Source organism: Vicugna pacos, chromosome 20, assembly GCF_048564905.1.
Source record: "Vicugna pacos chromosome 20, VicPac4, whole genome shotgun sequence".
Taxonomy (NCBI): domain Eukaryota; kingdom Metazoa; phylum Chordata; class Mammalia; order Artiodactyla; family Camelidae; genus Vicugna; species Vicugna pacos.
The window spans coordinates 5,867,984-5,884,730 of NC_133006.1; the positions used below are offsets into that span (position 1 = coordinate 5,867,984).

At 41.1% G+C, this 16,747-nt stretch overlaps 1 protein-coding gene across 3 annotated transcripts in view; it reads right to left on the reverse strand.

The window, feature by feature from the left end:
* Positions 1–16,747, reverse strand: part of ZNF451 (zinc finger protein 451) — a 72,601-nt gene that overhangs the window by 22,566 nt on the left and 33,288 nt on the right. For all 3 annotated transcript variants that reach the window (XM_072944756.1, XM_072944755.1, XM_072944754.1), the window contains exons 6-11: positions 15,501–15,651; positions 14,206–14,332; positions 8,006–8,159; positions 7,364–7,511; positions 2,790–4,396; positions 843–983 (exon numbers count right to left, since the gene is read on the reverse strand). In XM_072944756.1, the coding sequence (XP_072800857.1) occupies positions 843–983; positions 2,790–4,396; positions 7,364–7,511; positions 8,006–8,159; positions 14,206–14,332; positions 15,501–15,651 (2,328 nt within the window). The remainder of the gene's footprint in view (positions 1–842; positions 984–2,789; positions 4,397–7,363; positions 7,512–8,005; positions 8,160–14,205; positions 14,333–15,500; positions 15,652–16,747) is intronic.

Below are 16,747 nucleotides of genomic sequence, written 5' to 3' on the forward strand. Positions count from 1 at the left end.
CACCAACAACATGGAGGCAGGACCCCTCACCAGCAAAAAGATTACAACCAGCTGAAACCTTGGGTGATGGCTAGCACTTTTTAGCAATAAGGTGTTTTTTCATTAAGATGTTGTTTTTTTAGAGATAATACTGTTGCCCACTCAACAGACTACAATAGAGTATAAACATAATTTTTATATGCAGTGGGAACACAAAAATTTCACGTGACTTGCTTTACTGCAGTGGTCTGGACCCGCATATCGCCGAGGTATGCCTCCATGTCAGATGCTCATTATACTAAACTTCTGTTAATCAAGAAGTTGTCTTTCTCCCAGGTTTGGTCAATGGTTTGCAAAGACATTTATATGAAGATGCACATTTACGAACAGTAAGAATGAACTGAAGAGGCAGTTACGTTAAAAATAACACTAGTCCTGTAGTCACAAGGCCCAAGTTCAAAAGCTAACTCTACTATTTATTATTTTTGTACTTGGGAAAAAATAAACTTCTCAGCCTACTTCCTTTTATTTTAAAAGGGGGGAAATTATAATAATTAGTAAGCTTGCGTTAGGACCAAGCACAGCAGCTGGTGTATTGTAGGTACTGAATAAATGCTCTTTCAATCAGTATCTAACAATCCACAAACTGTGGGTCACCAAATAGAGCCAACATTTACTGCAGAGAACTGTAAAGAGAAGACACTGTAGCAGAGTAACTATAATGCAACGTGACAAAATTCCAATTATATTCCCATGCTCTGTTCAGGAAGGTTCAAGAGGAGTCCTTTTAAAACAAACCATATTCTAAGGGGAGAGGGAATAAAGGGGGAGGTTGTCTCAAATGTTTTCATTGTTAACCATACCTTGAAAGCCCCAGATAAATGTTCCTTGGTTCAGATGCCCTGGTAGATGACCAAAAAAGTTTGACCAGTTATCGAAGTCTACAAAGACTATGTGCGTCATGGTCCGCAGGTAATCCAAATCTGGAAGCTCAATGTCTTCGTCTGGGTAGAAACAAACATGAATATGTATGTGATAAGAACTGGCTAAAACATTTTACTTTGTCAACTGAGTATTAATCTTGCACGTTATTTATTTCTATCTAAACCATTTCATGAAACCCAAACCTGTACATAACACAGTATATTTACATAGGATAAAAAATATTTTGACTATTTCAGAAATGATTATCCTTTCTACAGATATGTGCCATTGATCCTCAGACTTTCTTTAAAAGTCACTTTTGAAAGGAATTTTTTTTTTAAATTAGTGTACTGGACGATACAGAAGACCAAGTTTTAAGGCTACGTAAAAAACTTGCACCATCCATCAAAATAGAATTTCAAGGTTACTTGCTAAGAACTTTTCTCTGCACCAGGCTTGTGCGTTTTTCCTAACCTAGACTGATTTCATTAGTGGCCCTCCGGCTCTGTGATCAGACACCTGAAGAGCAGAAATGAGACAACCCGCCAGCCTGCTACCATCAAGCAATGCATAACAGGTAACCGGGGGGCACGTGGACACCACCCAACACGGACATATCTTTCTTGGCTCTCCAGTCCTTCACCTGCCGCTGTCCTCCAGCTCTCTTTCTCCTTCCTGTCCTGTCTTTCACATCTCTCCACCTGGACGAGGTCTTACAGTTTTTAGAGGTAGCAATGCAAATCTTAAAATTTTTAATTGTTTTAAAAATAAATAGTTCCTTGTCCATCTAATAGAGACCTTCTCAAATATACCACTGCCATACTCTCCTCCCATTTCCAACCAGCCACCTCCTTATACCTCTTCTTAAAATACTCAGCAGTTGTAGCTTTAGATACTAAATGACCTTCAACCCACCAGAGACCAACACAAATTCCCAAAAGTCGTCTAATGAGCAAAAGAAAAACACAGAACATAAAACAGTGTGAACACAGCTTCACTGTCTCAAGTAGAGCTGAATGGGTCCACAGCATATCATTTAATTTCTTACATAAAACATGCTGCGACTCAAGTTAATGCTGAGCTCTGCGTATGCTAAAGAGCAGGTCTATAAAAATTCAGTCGTTCATAAAAATGCTTTATTAGCCAAAACTTTCATATGTCCTCATGTCCCACTCTACACCATGTAACGTACGATGAGTTAATAACTATCTAAAAGTTGTACTTAAAATTATACTCTAGGGAAAACAATTACACTTATGAGCAAAATAAAAACAGTGTTCCTCTGGACTTCCTTAATCTGCTCATATGGAGGAAGGAGCGTCTAGAGTGGCACACACAAGGGCACCCGGATCTCAGCTTTCTCCCTGGTTTCCCACTGCCACTTACGGCTCTATTTCTCTAATTGTTATTTCAACTGTAAGTAAAAGCTTTGCTTCCAAAAAACCCCTGACAAAGAGGTACAAGTTCCCAAATGCTCTTTCTCATACTTACAGAATAAGGCCAAAACAGAAACTAAGAGAATTCACCTGACTTATCTTTTCAGTGGACCTGAATCTAAATGGCAGTGATGTGCAGAATAACTTTCAAGTCTGACTTTGAGAAAGACGTCTGCTTCCCTTCTCTTGCAAAATCCCCGTGCCGTTTGGAAAAGAAAAGAAAATGTTGTCTGAAACCCCTATTATTTGAAGCCAACATAAATTTTGTCCCCTGAAGTTGAGAGCGGCTGAACGAAGCGGCAGGAACACAGCCCCCTCGGGAGGCCACGCGGCAGTAACTGGCTGGCTGTCACCCTGCGGGGTCTCCCAGTCAGCTTTCACAGCGCAACGGCTGCCTCCCGGGAAGGGAGGGGGACCCGCGCAGACGGCGGCAGGGCTGTGAGGCCGTACCTACACTCTGGCCGCCTCGCTCACTCTCGGCTCCCGGCTCCGGGTCTGAATTCTTTGGGTGGCTCACCGCCGGCTTGGGTTTTCTCTCTGGACGGGAGGCACCGGCGGCAAACGTGTACGGGCTTGCCTTCTCCGAGCCGAAGTGCGCCAGGCTGGGCTTCTGGAGGAAGCAGTGCTTCCTGTGGAAGTGCTGCTGCGCGCTCTCCGGGTCCTGGAAGGCCTTGGTGCACGTGCCGCACTTGATCGTGAACCACGGGCCCCCCGCCTCGGCGCCCCGCTCCCCGCCGTGCGCCTGCTGCACGTGCACGTTCAGGTCGGCCACGTTCTGCGCCGTCGCCGAACACAGGCCGCAGCGAAACCACAGCCGGCCTTTGTCCAGCATGGCCTGGAGGCACCGGCCGTAGTCCTCCTTCCTGTTCACTTTGCAGATGTAGCTCTCCCGGCAGCCGCAGGTCAGCAGGCTGCTGGTCTCCGCCACCGGGAAGTCGCTCTCGGTTTTAATCGACACGGCCGTTTTCTCCGACACAAACACATAATCTGTGCTGTGCCGCTCCTTGTAATGACTCAGAAAAGCTTCCTCCGCGTCAAAGGTCAGGTCGCAGAGCCCGCAGAAAGAGCGGCTCTGCACCTCGCTGTCGTGCTCGTCCTGGCAGTGCCGGTACAGCGTCTCCCTCTTGTGGAACGTCTTCTTGCAGTGGGCACAGCTGTACCTGTGAAACTGGTGACTTGCCAAAGACATGCAGTGCTGCCTCGCAGCGTCCTGGGACTCGAACATATCTTCACAGATCCGGCACTGCCACTTACCCCTTGGGGGGCTGCTTGCCCGGGAGTGATCCGCAATGGTGACAGATGAAGGACTCTCTGCAGTCAAACCGCTCACCGCCGCTGCGGAGGACGGTGGCAGAGTCTCCCCTTCCTCCTCATCAGTCTCATAGAAGTACCTGTGTCCGTTATGAAACTCGGTCACATGTGCCATTATCGCCTCTTTTCTCCTTAACTCCTTTTTGCATGTCCGACACCAGAAAAGAAAATTATTTAAATGTGCCCCTCCATGGATGCGGCTCATATGTAAACGGATAACTCCTGAATCTTCACACACCTTCCCACAGACCACACACTTGTAACACATGGTGTTTGCTGAGAACACGTGCTTTTCTACTGCATCCTCACTTGGGAACCGTTGATGGCATTCACAAAACCAGGCCTTAACAGCTGGCTTTGCCCGCTGAACAGAAACCACACCTTCATGGCTTTTACCTCCTAAATTCATCTTCTTTTTTGGAATGGTGCTGCAATCTTGTGAGCTAGAGTTTTGAACTGACATTGTTCTTTTAAGTGATGAAAACTTGGATGGATCTTGCAACAGGTTTAAGTCTGACTGAGGTCTGCTCCCTTCGCTGCTGTGGCAGTAAAGCAGGACTGACTCTTCCATCGAGGTGATGACTCGGACTGTGTGTCCTGAATTCTGCTTGTGATTCCGGGTGCTGGTTTCGTCCACAAAGGCATGGTTGCAATGTGGACAATAGCCTCGTAGTATGAATTTCTCTGCCACCTGAGCAATGCTCTTCTCAGCCACAGCTACAGGACCAGCATTTCGACAACGAACTCTAAATGGGGCAAAAAAACACACTCGTAAGCGTTTTCTGAATACTGTATCTCTGCTTTGTATTACAGGAGTTATAAACTATGTATATATATAAGCACTAAAAATGTTTTTCAATAAAGATGCAGATTATATAATATTCCATCAACTCAAATACCCGAACATAACCTACAGTTTGTATGTTTCCAATCCACATATCAAAGGATAAAACTAGACCTAAAAGAGTAAAAAAGAAAAAAAATAGAGAAACTTTAGAGAACTAAAAACAATACCAAAGGCACTGAAATGGACCTTATGAGACAAGCAAATAATTAACTTCTCTGTGGTAATTAAGCAGTACCGAGGACCACTACAGGAAGAGTCTCAACAGCCTGGTGCTTATTCTTCAAGAACAGATTAATTTTATGTTAGGAAATGCCATGCCCGTGGTTGCTTTCATACTAATGAACCAGGCTCAATTAAGACCACACACTATTCCAAAATTTTACTCAAAATAAGTCAACTTCTCTAGAAGAAAAGAAAATGGAACAACTGTGCTTCAACTGTCTTCCCTTTGCTACCAAACCTCAGAGAGAACAGATCTGCTACCAAAAGTGGGAAATTATACAAAGTATGCTTTCTAATTATAGTGGAATTAAATTGGAAATAAGAAATAATAATAACCCCCCCTAAATATTAGGAAATTAAATCCCTAAATTTTTAGAAGTTAAACAACACATTTCTAATAAATCTATGGGTCAAAAAAGAAGCCAAAAGGTAAAAGGTAAAATATTTTCACTGAGTAAAAAAGAAAACAACTTATCAAAATCTGAGGGATGCAGGTAAAGCAATGCTTAGAGAGAAACCTGTAACTTTACATGTTTATCTAAGAAGCTAGAAAAATATAAGCAAATTAAACTCAAAGTTTAAAGAGTAGAACTCAACAAACTAAAAAATGGGCAAACAACATAGAAGCACCAGTAAAATCAAATGCTGGCTGTTTTCAAAATCTATTAAAAATTTTTGAGATCAATTATAGAAATAAATAAAGAAGCTAAAAAAGTTTTTTTAAGCCTGAATTTTTTAAAAATGAAGAAACAAAATATATTCCTGAAGTAAGAATAATCAAAGGTTTCTCATACTGCATAGAGAAAGCATAACTATAAAACTAAAAGAACAATCAATCAATTACACTTAATGAGATTAAACGCTTCTAACATAATTAACAATATAAATACGCAAGTCGAGACTGGGAGAGAATATATTCAAACATTTGACAAAAGATTTATATCTAGAATATATCAAGAACCCCATCTCACTATTAAAAAGACAAATAATCCAATTCTTAAAATCAGCAAAAGACTTAAACAGACATTTCATAAAGATCAGTGAATGTCCTACAAGCACATGAAGAAGTGTCTGACGTCACTGTTCATCATGGAAATCCAGATTAAAGCCACAATGGGACACTCAAGAGAATAACTAAAATGAAAAAGACTAGCAACAGCAAACCTGGGCAAGGATGAGGAGGAAGTGGAACTCTCACACCTTGCTGAGGGGAACATACGCTGGCACAGACACTCTGGGAAAAGTAGTTTCTAGTTGTAAGATTACATACACACCTACTCTTTGATTCAGCAATTTCATTCTTAGATATTCATCCAAGAGAAGTGGAAAGACATGTCTATAAAAAGACTTGTACAAAATGCACACCGCAGCTTTCTGCACAGTAGCTAAAAACTAAATAATCCAAATGCCCAGCAACATGAGCATGAACAAACAAATTGTGCTATATTCATACAATGGAATACTACTCACAAATAAAAGGGAACAATGTATTAAACAATATGGATGAATCCTACAGACACCATGACAAACACGAGAGCGCACACTGTACATGATTCCATTTACATCAAGTTCTAGAGGAGGTAACACCAAGGTAAGGGGGAAGAAGTGTCAGAATACAGACCGTCCGTGGTGAGAGACTGGGAGGTGACTGAGAAGGGACACAGTGGGACTTTCCATGGAGAGGTAACACAGGATGACAAAAGTGTGGGTTAACCGATGTCTCCAGTCTTCAAAATCATCAAGGTTAAGATTGGCACACTTCAATAAATCACCACTGTATCTCAAAAACAAATAACTTTAAAAATAATTAAGGGGGTAAGGCTCATAAAGATATATAAATAAAACAAGAATCGCAGTGCTGATTGTTATTGAAGCTGGTGATGGGTAAATGGAGGTTTGTCTTATTATCCTGTTGACTTTCACACAGTGCAGAACAAGGATTTGAACTAATGATATGTAAGTCAGAACCAGGACTGGTAACATCAGTAATTATACTGAGTATACACAGAGGAATTATACTCCACTGCCTCCATTTTTTTGTGAACATATTTCACTTGAGTGTTTGTGAAAATAGCTGTTCTATTTTGTTGAGAGGTGAGAGTATAAATCAAAGTAAAATGAAACTTTATGAGAGTGTAAATGAAACACACCTGTCATGTGTTGGTAACTGCTGAAGCCTAGTGAAAGGTACAAGGGGGTTCATTATACCGCTCTCCTTACTTCTGCGTATTTCCTGGTAATTTCCATTATAAAGACAAAAAACCATACTTGATTATTTGACAAAGGTGGCCTTTCACTGATATATAATATTTCAACATGTCTGCGATATTTTCCACTCTGGCTGACTGAAAGGCAAGGGTGTGTGTTAACCCTCTCCTCCCCGAGGTACGACACTCAGAAAACGTGCAGAACTGAGAACTGTTAGCCTGCTTAAGGTTCACGGCAATATCAACATATCCACCTTTCCCACACCTCTCACTTCTCTCATTTTGCTAAATTTGGTTAGTTTTCAGGGCAAATATACATTCTCATTTTAGAAGGAGAGACACATGGACTAGAAAAGGATTTGTTGACTCTGCCTGCTGGTGAAGAGCTTATGGGGTGGGAGGATTCCCTTACAGCCCAAGACTAGACCAGTACAAACCTGAAATGGGCCGTGAGCTCCATGTGGGAACGCAGCGTCTGGTGGCAGGCCACACACCTGACTTGAAATGGGACGTCTTTGCACAGAGAGATCAAGAGTTTCTTTGCAAAAGATGGAAATGATATTGGGTGTGCCAGCCCCTTGTCATCTGAAAGACAAAATAAACTATAACTTGCAAAGGTTTGAGTAGAGTGACCCAGCCTTCCCCCGCCTTGGCTTTCTCCACATCAGTTGTAGTAAGTAAAACAAGATAGTTATTTACGTGCCAAAAATCCTAAGAGAAGTCATTTTCTACTCTCAGTTAACTGCAGTGGATGCGGAACTCATGCTCAAACTAGAATCTGAGTCTTAGATGCAGAAAAACACCCCAACTTCCCAGACACCACAGATACACAAAACCATTGCCCTGAACAAATGTTTTCTTCCCAAGTTTCTCTCCATCCCTCAAAGTAGACCTTACTCTTAGGTACAGATCAGAGACTGAGACTCTTGCTCAAGAAAGAAAAACTGAGATAAAAATGTTTCCCTTTCACAGTTCTCAAACTAACGTGAGCATAACACCTTAAGAATCATCTGCGAAGTACAGTAAACCAGCAAAGATTAAAACAGTTTAACGGTTTTCAGAAGAGAGTATTGACATACCACCCAGTTTAAAACTCTGATGGAAATGATTCTTCCCAGACATATGCTTCAAACACTCATCCTTGCTGCTAAACAGAAGGAAGCAATTTGGACACGCAAAACACTGAATAATCTGAGGAAGAAGGCTGTTTTTATGTCCATCATCTGCAGCTTCCTAAAACATAAGGCAAAGCTGTATTATAGACAACTAAAGTCAATATTCAGTTTCTTACATCAACTTTCAAAATGTCCAACTTATTATTTACTTGGAATATTCTGTATCAATTTTTAACATGAAAACTTTTTTTCCCTGAGTGTGGACTACAATTTTTATCATCAATGAGGTCCCATATATGAAATTTTTCATTTTTTTCCTTAAAAACAAATTATGACCATCTTTCTGTGACAATAAACATACGTTTGCTCTCTATACATTTTTCTTCATACATACACATCCATATGCAATATTATATAAATGCATAATTGTTTTCACATCACATACACTTCCCCTTATGTTTTACTTTGTTCACTGTACTCAACAATATAACCTATGTTTACAAATATGTATTCTTCCATAAACTTCTCCATGTTTAACCATTTACAAAAATACACAGAAATAAACATACAAGGGGAGTTGGCAATGTTTTATCAAATACTGTCATCTTACAGATTCCTCTGCTTCTTAGTTTTTTTTATTCCACAATACTTAATGGAAATCCCTAAAAATCAACTCTTACAGCTCTAGCTTACTCTTCTTAATGGTTACAAACTACTTCCTGGTGTGGATCTACTAAGATGTAGTCAACTATTCATTTCCAGGCTCTCTCTCTCTTTTGTTTTGGCCACTATAAACAAAAATTTTGTAAATATTGTTGAATATATATCCTTATTTAAAGGTGCTTTTCTCTCATTATCAGGAGTGGTCCTATTGGGTTAAAAGGATTATTATTTGAATATTAAAAGACATTGTGTAATTGCTTTCCACAAAGGCTCCACCAGTGGACGTATCCCCGGGCACCGGATGAGCCTGGCACAACAGCTGTCACAGACCTTACTCTCACATCTGCAGTCTCACAGGTGCTGTGAACTCCCTACTACTTTAGTGGGCACTTCTCATCTGCTAGTGAGTCTGAGCACTTATCCGTGCAGTTCTACAGATATTCCGTATTCTGTGGATTGTTTACTCCATGTCCTTTAGGCTCATGTTTCAACTGTTTTTGTTTTTTTCCCTCTGGTCAACCTGTACCCATTCTTTGTTATCAAAACTAACTCTGTCTCATCCTCTATTTTTCAAACATTTTTCATCAAACATCTGTCTATTAATTTTGTATATGGTCACTTTAAAATTTTGATACAAACAGGTAGACCTTTCCTAGCGTCTAGGTTTCCAAACTTGGATAAGAGCCTCCTCCATCCCAAAATTAGAATAGTTTTCAGTGTATATTTATGTGGGTACATATATGTACATGCGCTTGTGTACAACAAAAATTTAACCTCCTGTTAATGGTACTTAGAGTAATAGTCTTAAAAGCTGTATTGTGTCTTCTTAACTTTACTACCACTGACATTAGGGATATTAGAATAGTTTGTGTAGCTGCTTATGAGATGTAGCAGGAGGGGGGACAGGAAATTCACATGTATACCGAGCACATGTCACACACCACACTGGGGTTCAAATGTGCTTGCCCACTTAATCCTTACAGTAACCCCAAAAAGTACTATCTTCACTACTTACAAGTGAGGAAACTGAAATTTAGGTAAGTCAACAAAATCACCACGCCCCTCCAAGCTGCACGCTCAGGAGAGACAAAGCTACCATCACACCCCGCTTTCTGTCTTTGGTGGTAAATCGTATGCTCCTTCCACTCCTCCTCACCCCATCTTACTGTGGTGAGTGCCATGCAGAAATAACACCCAGTACGTCTTGCATTCCAATTAGAAGGTTTCAAATGAGAGCACTAAAAGCAGGACTAACCACCAGTTTACTAACCACAAGTGTCCCCTACTTGAAGAACTCTAAGAAGCTTTAGTTCAGTTATGAGTTGTATAAATGGATTCAAAATAAGTTTGTTTAAATTGTTTGCTCAAGAGAACAAAACATGAGAATTGTATGATTCTACATACAATTTTATTGGGCTATACCTATTGCAGAAGTATAGTATATTTGTAAATACCTTCTACAAACTGGGGGAAGGAACGGGATATAGGATGTCTGGCAAGTTAACATACTCAGTTCCCTTTTACTGTTTTATTTCCAGTTACATTAAAAACACACACACACACACACACACCATACAAATCTGTGCACATACATAAAAAAGTAGAGCCACAGTAAGATGCCACTTCACAGACACCCACTGGGACGGCTATTTTAAAAGACAGATAATAAGTGGCAAGGACGTGAAGAAACTGGAACCCACACACACTGCTGGTGGGAAGGTAAAATGGGGCACTGTGTTGAACAACAACTTGGCAGTTCTTCAAAAACTTAAACTCAATAACCATATGAGCCAACGTTAACTCGTTAGGGACGTGGAAATATATGATTACACAAAGACTTGGACCTTTGTTTACATCAGCATTATTCACAATAGTCACAAAGTGGGCACGACTGATGCACTGGTACACAGAAAGTGGCCTCCGCCCGCAGGCTGGAGTGTCACCGCAGTGATGGGGTGAGCGCCAACACAGGCCGCGCACACAGAAGCCCGGAAGACACAGTGCCAAGTCAAAGAACCTCGTCACAGAAGTCATTTAAATGAAATGTCCAGAAAAGGGAAAACCAGAGAGACAGAAAGTACTTTCCTGATTGCCTAGGGCTGGGGAGGATGGGATGACAGGGGGAAAGTCACCTTGGAGGGCAGAGTGGCCCTCGGAGCAGAGTGAGACGCTGAGGCGCACCGGGGCTCACAGCACGCCCTCCACAGTCCTCATCTGCACCCACACGGGGAAGAGCGGGCAGCGAGCTGGTGACATGCCTGCTGGATAGCTTTACTGTCAGAAAACACTTGACACTTGCTACTCAAAGTCTGACCCAAAGACCAGCAAGCATTGCCATCACCTAGAAGCTTGTTAGAAATCTTGAATCTAAGGCCCCGTATCAGATCCCGAGTCCGAACCTGCATTTTAACAAGATTCCAAGTGACTCACATTAAAGTTTGAGTGGCACTAGTCTAGACCGCAGAAACTGGAGATAAAAAGGGAGAGCACCAAGGCAAACAATGCAGACTGTGCCTAGTTTCACTCTCTTTGAAGAATGTCACCTTCACGGGACAGAATTCTTAGGTATATGATCTTCTAGCGACCTCTTCTGGCTGATTTAATATATGGAATTACAACCTAAGCGCACTGCTTCCCGCCAGTCCTGTGACAGACACTCCAAAGAATAAGCAATAAGGAGCCTTTCTTCATCACTATATGTCAGGCCCTAAGTGCTTTACATCCTATTACACTTTCTCTCAACAATCTGTGTGGAAGAGTAACAATTCCGCTTCAGGGATGAGAACTGAGCTCACAGATGTTCAGGAACTTGGGGAGAACACACAGCTAATACAAGTGACAGTGGAATCCAGGTCTGTCTGACGCCAAAGCCTTTGCTCTGCTTTACCACGCTGCCTCCCAGAGGCCGAGTGTCATACATTTACTTCCTGGGGAGATGGCAAGAGGGAGGGCAAAACAGGATAGAGTGAGTGATTCCCAGAAAAAAGGACACAAATTAATGAAATCTGGGAAAACACAAATGAGAGTATTCAATCAAGTTTGAAATACCTATTCAGATTTATTGAAGAAAAAAGATAAATATGCTTACGGCATGGAGTAGGGAAACATGCCCTGAGAGGAATCTAGTTCTGAAAAAGGCAGAAATGAGTGGCCCACTGCAAACACTGAAAACTGCGGAATGTAGTTGTGCCCTTTCCACTTCTCCCCCCAAACCTCCGTCAGGGCCATGGAGTGCCCTATCATGTATTTCTTCTCTATGTCTTTTGGCTCCACTTTAAGGTCTTTGTTCTAAATGTCATTACCTAAGTAAATCCTTTTCTCATCTCAAAGCTAAATTACTGCCAGAGTCGCCTAAACTGGTCTCCTTGTCCACATCTTTGAATCCACCCTGAACACTGGTGCCATTCTAAGTCCACCCAATCTCTTTGGTGTCCCTGAAAAAGGAGCAGAAATTAGGTTCTAGAATTTAAAGCCCTTGTAGCTCTGAAGATATAAGCATTATTTTCATCATGCCACTGTCCTATGATAGTGCCAATACCTTCCCGATATCAAGTGTAAAATCTTGTGCCTTTATAGTCAAGTTACTACTTGTGCTGGGAGTCCCCAAGGCCATCCCGGGTTCCAGGGCTGGCGAGGACTCACGGGACTTGGCATACAGCTGTACTAATGCCGTGATTTGTCACAGGAGAGGCTACAAAGCGAAATCAGCAAGAGGAAAAGGCACACAGGGCAGAGTCCAGGAAACCAGGTGTGAGATTCCAAGGGTCTTCTCCCCGTGGAGTCACACAGGACACAATTCCTCCAGCAATGAACTGCGACGAGGCATGTGAACAGCAGTCATGCTGGGCTGGGTCACCTCTGCCTATGAGTACAGAGCTCCAGACTCCCACCCGGCAAGCAGGTGGTCAGCGTACACCATGCTGTTTGCTCCAACAGTTCAGGCACAACAAGGCACTCACATCAAGAATGGCAGGAACCCGCCAAGATCTAAGTTCCCAGACACCAGCTAAGCACCAACCTTGCAAGCAAGCCTAAGGACAGAAGTCTCAGGCCTGCTGGGTTAAGTGTTCTCTGCATGCTACCCGCTCCCACGTTCACTATCCTGCCTGGGCTTTCGCTCACACTTTCCTGGAATTACCACTTGTTGTTTCTGTCTATCCAGATCCAGTCCCTGAGGACCTCTTCTCCTCCACAGGGCTCCTCTCCCCATCCTCTAATTTCTGTATCACCTGGTGATGTACCATTAAGGTTTGTTCATTCTCGAGCACAAGCTCCCTGCGTGTAAGAACTATGGCTGATTTCCCCGTACAGGACACAGGCTCCCCACACTAACGACCGAGCACACTATCCAGCACCAGAGCAGAGCTCCGTCAGGGACCCCTGAGAGCACAAGTCTTCACTTCCTGTGGGCACCTATACAGGATCCACGTTATCACCCATGTTACATTTCAAGTTTAGGCCTAGGTATTAGCAAATTCTGAAAACATGATTTAAAGAAAAACCCTATTACTCCCTGAATGTTAGCATTTTACTATTTCAAAATCTTACATTTACCTAGCAAATACATCAAACATGGATCTTCTCATAGATTTTTAGCTACAAGGATGTTTAATGTGTTATTGTTTTTAATAATACAAAAATTTAAATGATACATCTAATAGAAAATTAAATGAATTATAATATAGTCACACAGTAGAATGCCATTCACTGATTTAAAATGATCCAACAAATTATTTAAACTTATGTTTACAACACACTGCTTAATTACAAAACAATTTAGATACTTTATCCTACCTAAAAAATATTTATATATGGAGAAACAGCAGAAACACATAAAAATGTCAACAATGGTTATCTCTATAAGTGAGATTAAGAGTGATTTATTTTCTTTTTGTTAGTATTTTAAAATTTTCCACAGTGAACATACTGCACAATTAACATTTTTGTAATAAGTCACTAAAGGTATCTAATACCAAATATAGCAAACGCTTATTACAGAATTATTTATTACATGAATTTGCTAATAACATTAATCAGTCTCACGTCCTTGAGATTTAACACTTAATGAGAGTCACATAACACAGCCTTTTAAATAAATACCAGGTCTATTTCTTAACACTAGCATTAATAAAGGAACTGTTATTTACCACATGACTCCAACATTTCCACTAGCAGTGACCGGCAGTGCATGTAAGAATAAGGTACCAGTTCTCATCATGTGACTAACTCACAGTTAATTTCACAGAGCAACTCCATAAAAGGAAGGGTCTTTATGATCATTTTAGGACGGCTGGCTTTCAGCTATCAAGTTTGCCTGCCCACAGTAAGGGCATGTAAGTGCATGATCCCAATCCTTCTACTCTCCATAGACAATCACAATGTTGATCCTTACGTGTATCACTGTTGATTGCAAGCTTAAGAGCAGTAAGAAAACAACTATATCCCACTCTCGGGTTCTCCAGACAAAGAACACCTACTCTTACCTAAGGACATGCGCTTACCTTAGCAAAAAGGTGCTCCCTGTATTGCTGCTGAGTAACGAAACTTTTATAACACACTACACAGGCAAAAGAGCTGATGAAGGGTCCATGTAGCGTAATTGTTGGATCACACGGAGAGTGATCAAACCTGCTCCGCAAAGAGAGGCAACATCAGAACACCTGACAGTCCAGGGGCAGGACTACGATGCTTCACTTGTTAAGCCACACACACACACACACACACTCCGAACTTCACACTTTCTACTGAAAAATTAAATAATGTTCTTTATATTCAAGAAATGTAAAGCAGCTCCCATATGCCATGTAATGTCTTTAAACAGTGACCAACAGCTTCAGCTTTCATAAAAGTGCTCAAGATCCAATAAAACGGGTTTACGCAGTCTTGCCAAGATGGTAACTCCCAGCTTGAAAATGGTAGAGCCGTCATCTTTTCCTTCTTGCCTTATCGCCCATAAAACTCACAGATAACTTTAAATGAACCACTGGAATAATAATCTCACATCAAGACTGCTGGTACACGTCTATCTCCAAAGATGGCATTGATCCTTTTAATGTCATTTTAACCATTTAACAAATCTCTGTCATTTAAAACTGCCTCAAAGACTTGTAAAAAATACTTTGAGCACAGTGTGCCACCCATTTATGTGCAGAACGCTGAAGCCCTTCTAGAAGGTTCTGTGGGTAGGGTTAGGCATAAAGAGGCTGAGACAGCTGTAAAAGAGAAGGCTTAGAGCCCCAAACTCTCAGGTCCCACCTCTGAACTAGCAGAGAGGAGGCTGAAGGGAAGTCTGTTTAATGCCTTTAACACTGCCTTTCCTTGATATTTACCTTCTCAAGCTCTACCTCTCAAAAATTCAGTAAATTAATATGAAGGATTTCATAAAGAGGATATTTATTATTAATTTTGCTACATCTGGTTTGCCTCTAGCATTTGTTTTGTAATGCTGTGTTAGCTTTCCTTAGACTAGACCAAATACCCGTAAGTACTTTGTGTCTCCTGGAATTTGCTAAATGCTAGATTTCTCTACAACTGATCCAAATGCACATTAAGGCAAAAGTCTGGTCAGAATTTTATGAGACATATTAGGACAGAGTATCACTAGAATAATCCGACTTCAAGCTTTACAGAAAACCTAAGAAATGTAAACTAGAAAAAATTATAATAGCACAAAATGATGAGTTTGGGACATAAAGCTATAATCACAACGGCAGGGGTGCATCACGCTTTCATTTCACCGAAATCATTTCGTAACTCATTTCACCTTCAGCATCACTATTCTGAATACCACACTTACCTTTTCAAATGTCCTAAGAGAAGGTGCCCATTATCAAATTCCTTGTTACAGTGCATTATGGGACATGAAATTGGTTTCCCAGACACTCGTATTTGGCCTCCTCTTCGGAATGAACTTTTTGTTCCAGAATTAATTGTGCCTGCTTTGAGTCCTGCATCATTGGAATACAAATTCTTAAGTTTCTATTTCAGATACTTGTCCTTTGGACTGATAATCAAAAGTATGAAAAATCAATGAAAAATAGGGTGCAGCATCAACTAGGTAATCCTAACTGTAATTATATCCTTACACAAGATACAGTACTTACAAGTAAATAGCTATTTAGGACGAGGAAAGCCATTAACACCTCCAAGAACATTATCTTTAGGAAAACAACTGTTTCCTTAAGTTCAACAGCCAAGAAACATCAAAGGTGAAATATATTAGAAAATCAGTTGCTCTGCAGAACCCCTATCCCGGCCTGCCTTCTTTTCACTTCTATGAGCTGGCAAAGATCTCTCCTTCTCATTCTTATTTTCTCTTTTAACTATCTTAAACACATTATAAGGCTCAGTTATATTACAGAGGATCTGGGATCTCAATGTCAAACACTGTCAAACGATGTAGCCGGGAGGGGGAAGGAGTGGAGAAATATGGAAACAAATGCTCGTGAATTCAATTCACAATGAATTAAAATACTCTGAATCAGTCTGGAGGCTAGAGACTAGGCCTGAAGGGACATATTACTGGCCCAACAACCATTCTAGACAAGACTTGAAAGTGAGATGAACAATTCTTAGCAGAGATCTTGCAGATAAAGCATTACAGTTCTAGCCCATTTTCCCTCTTGGGAATCTTCCCAAATCTACAGATGTCCCAGAATTATCTCTGGAGGTGAGGCTCAGGGAATGTATTTAAAACTCCAGGTGAATTCTGATGCAGCTAAGAATCAGAATTTCGAAGTATCTTTTCTAATATAGGCCTGGAATGCCAAATGATTCTTTTGTTTAGCTGAATGACAATTACACTTGGAAACAAGTTCTAGGCCTCTCTTCTGTGTTCGTGTGCAAATGTTTATGGCCCATTCTGGTATCATAATCAACCAACACTTCAAGAGCATCTCTGTGCTAGGCCTTCTTTTTAGGCACTGACACTAAAAAGGATTAATAAGCTTTGGTTTCTGCCCCCACAGAGCATGTCAATCTAGTAGAAGACACAGACATGTAAACATATCAATCAAACCTAACAGTGGGATTTATGGGGCTGTG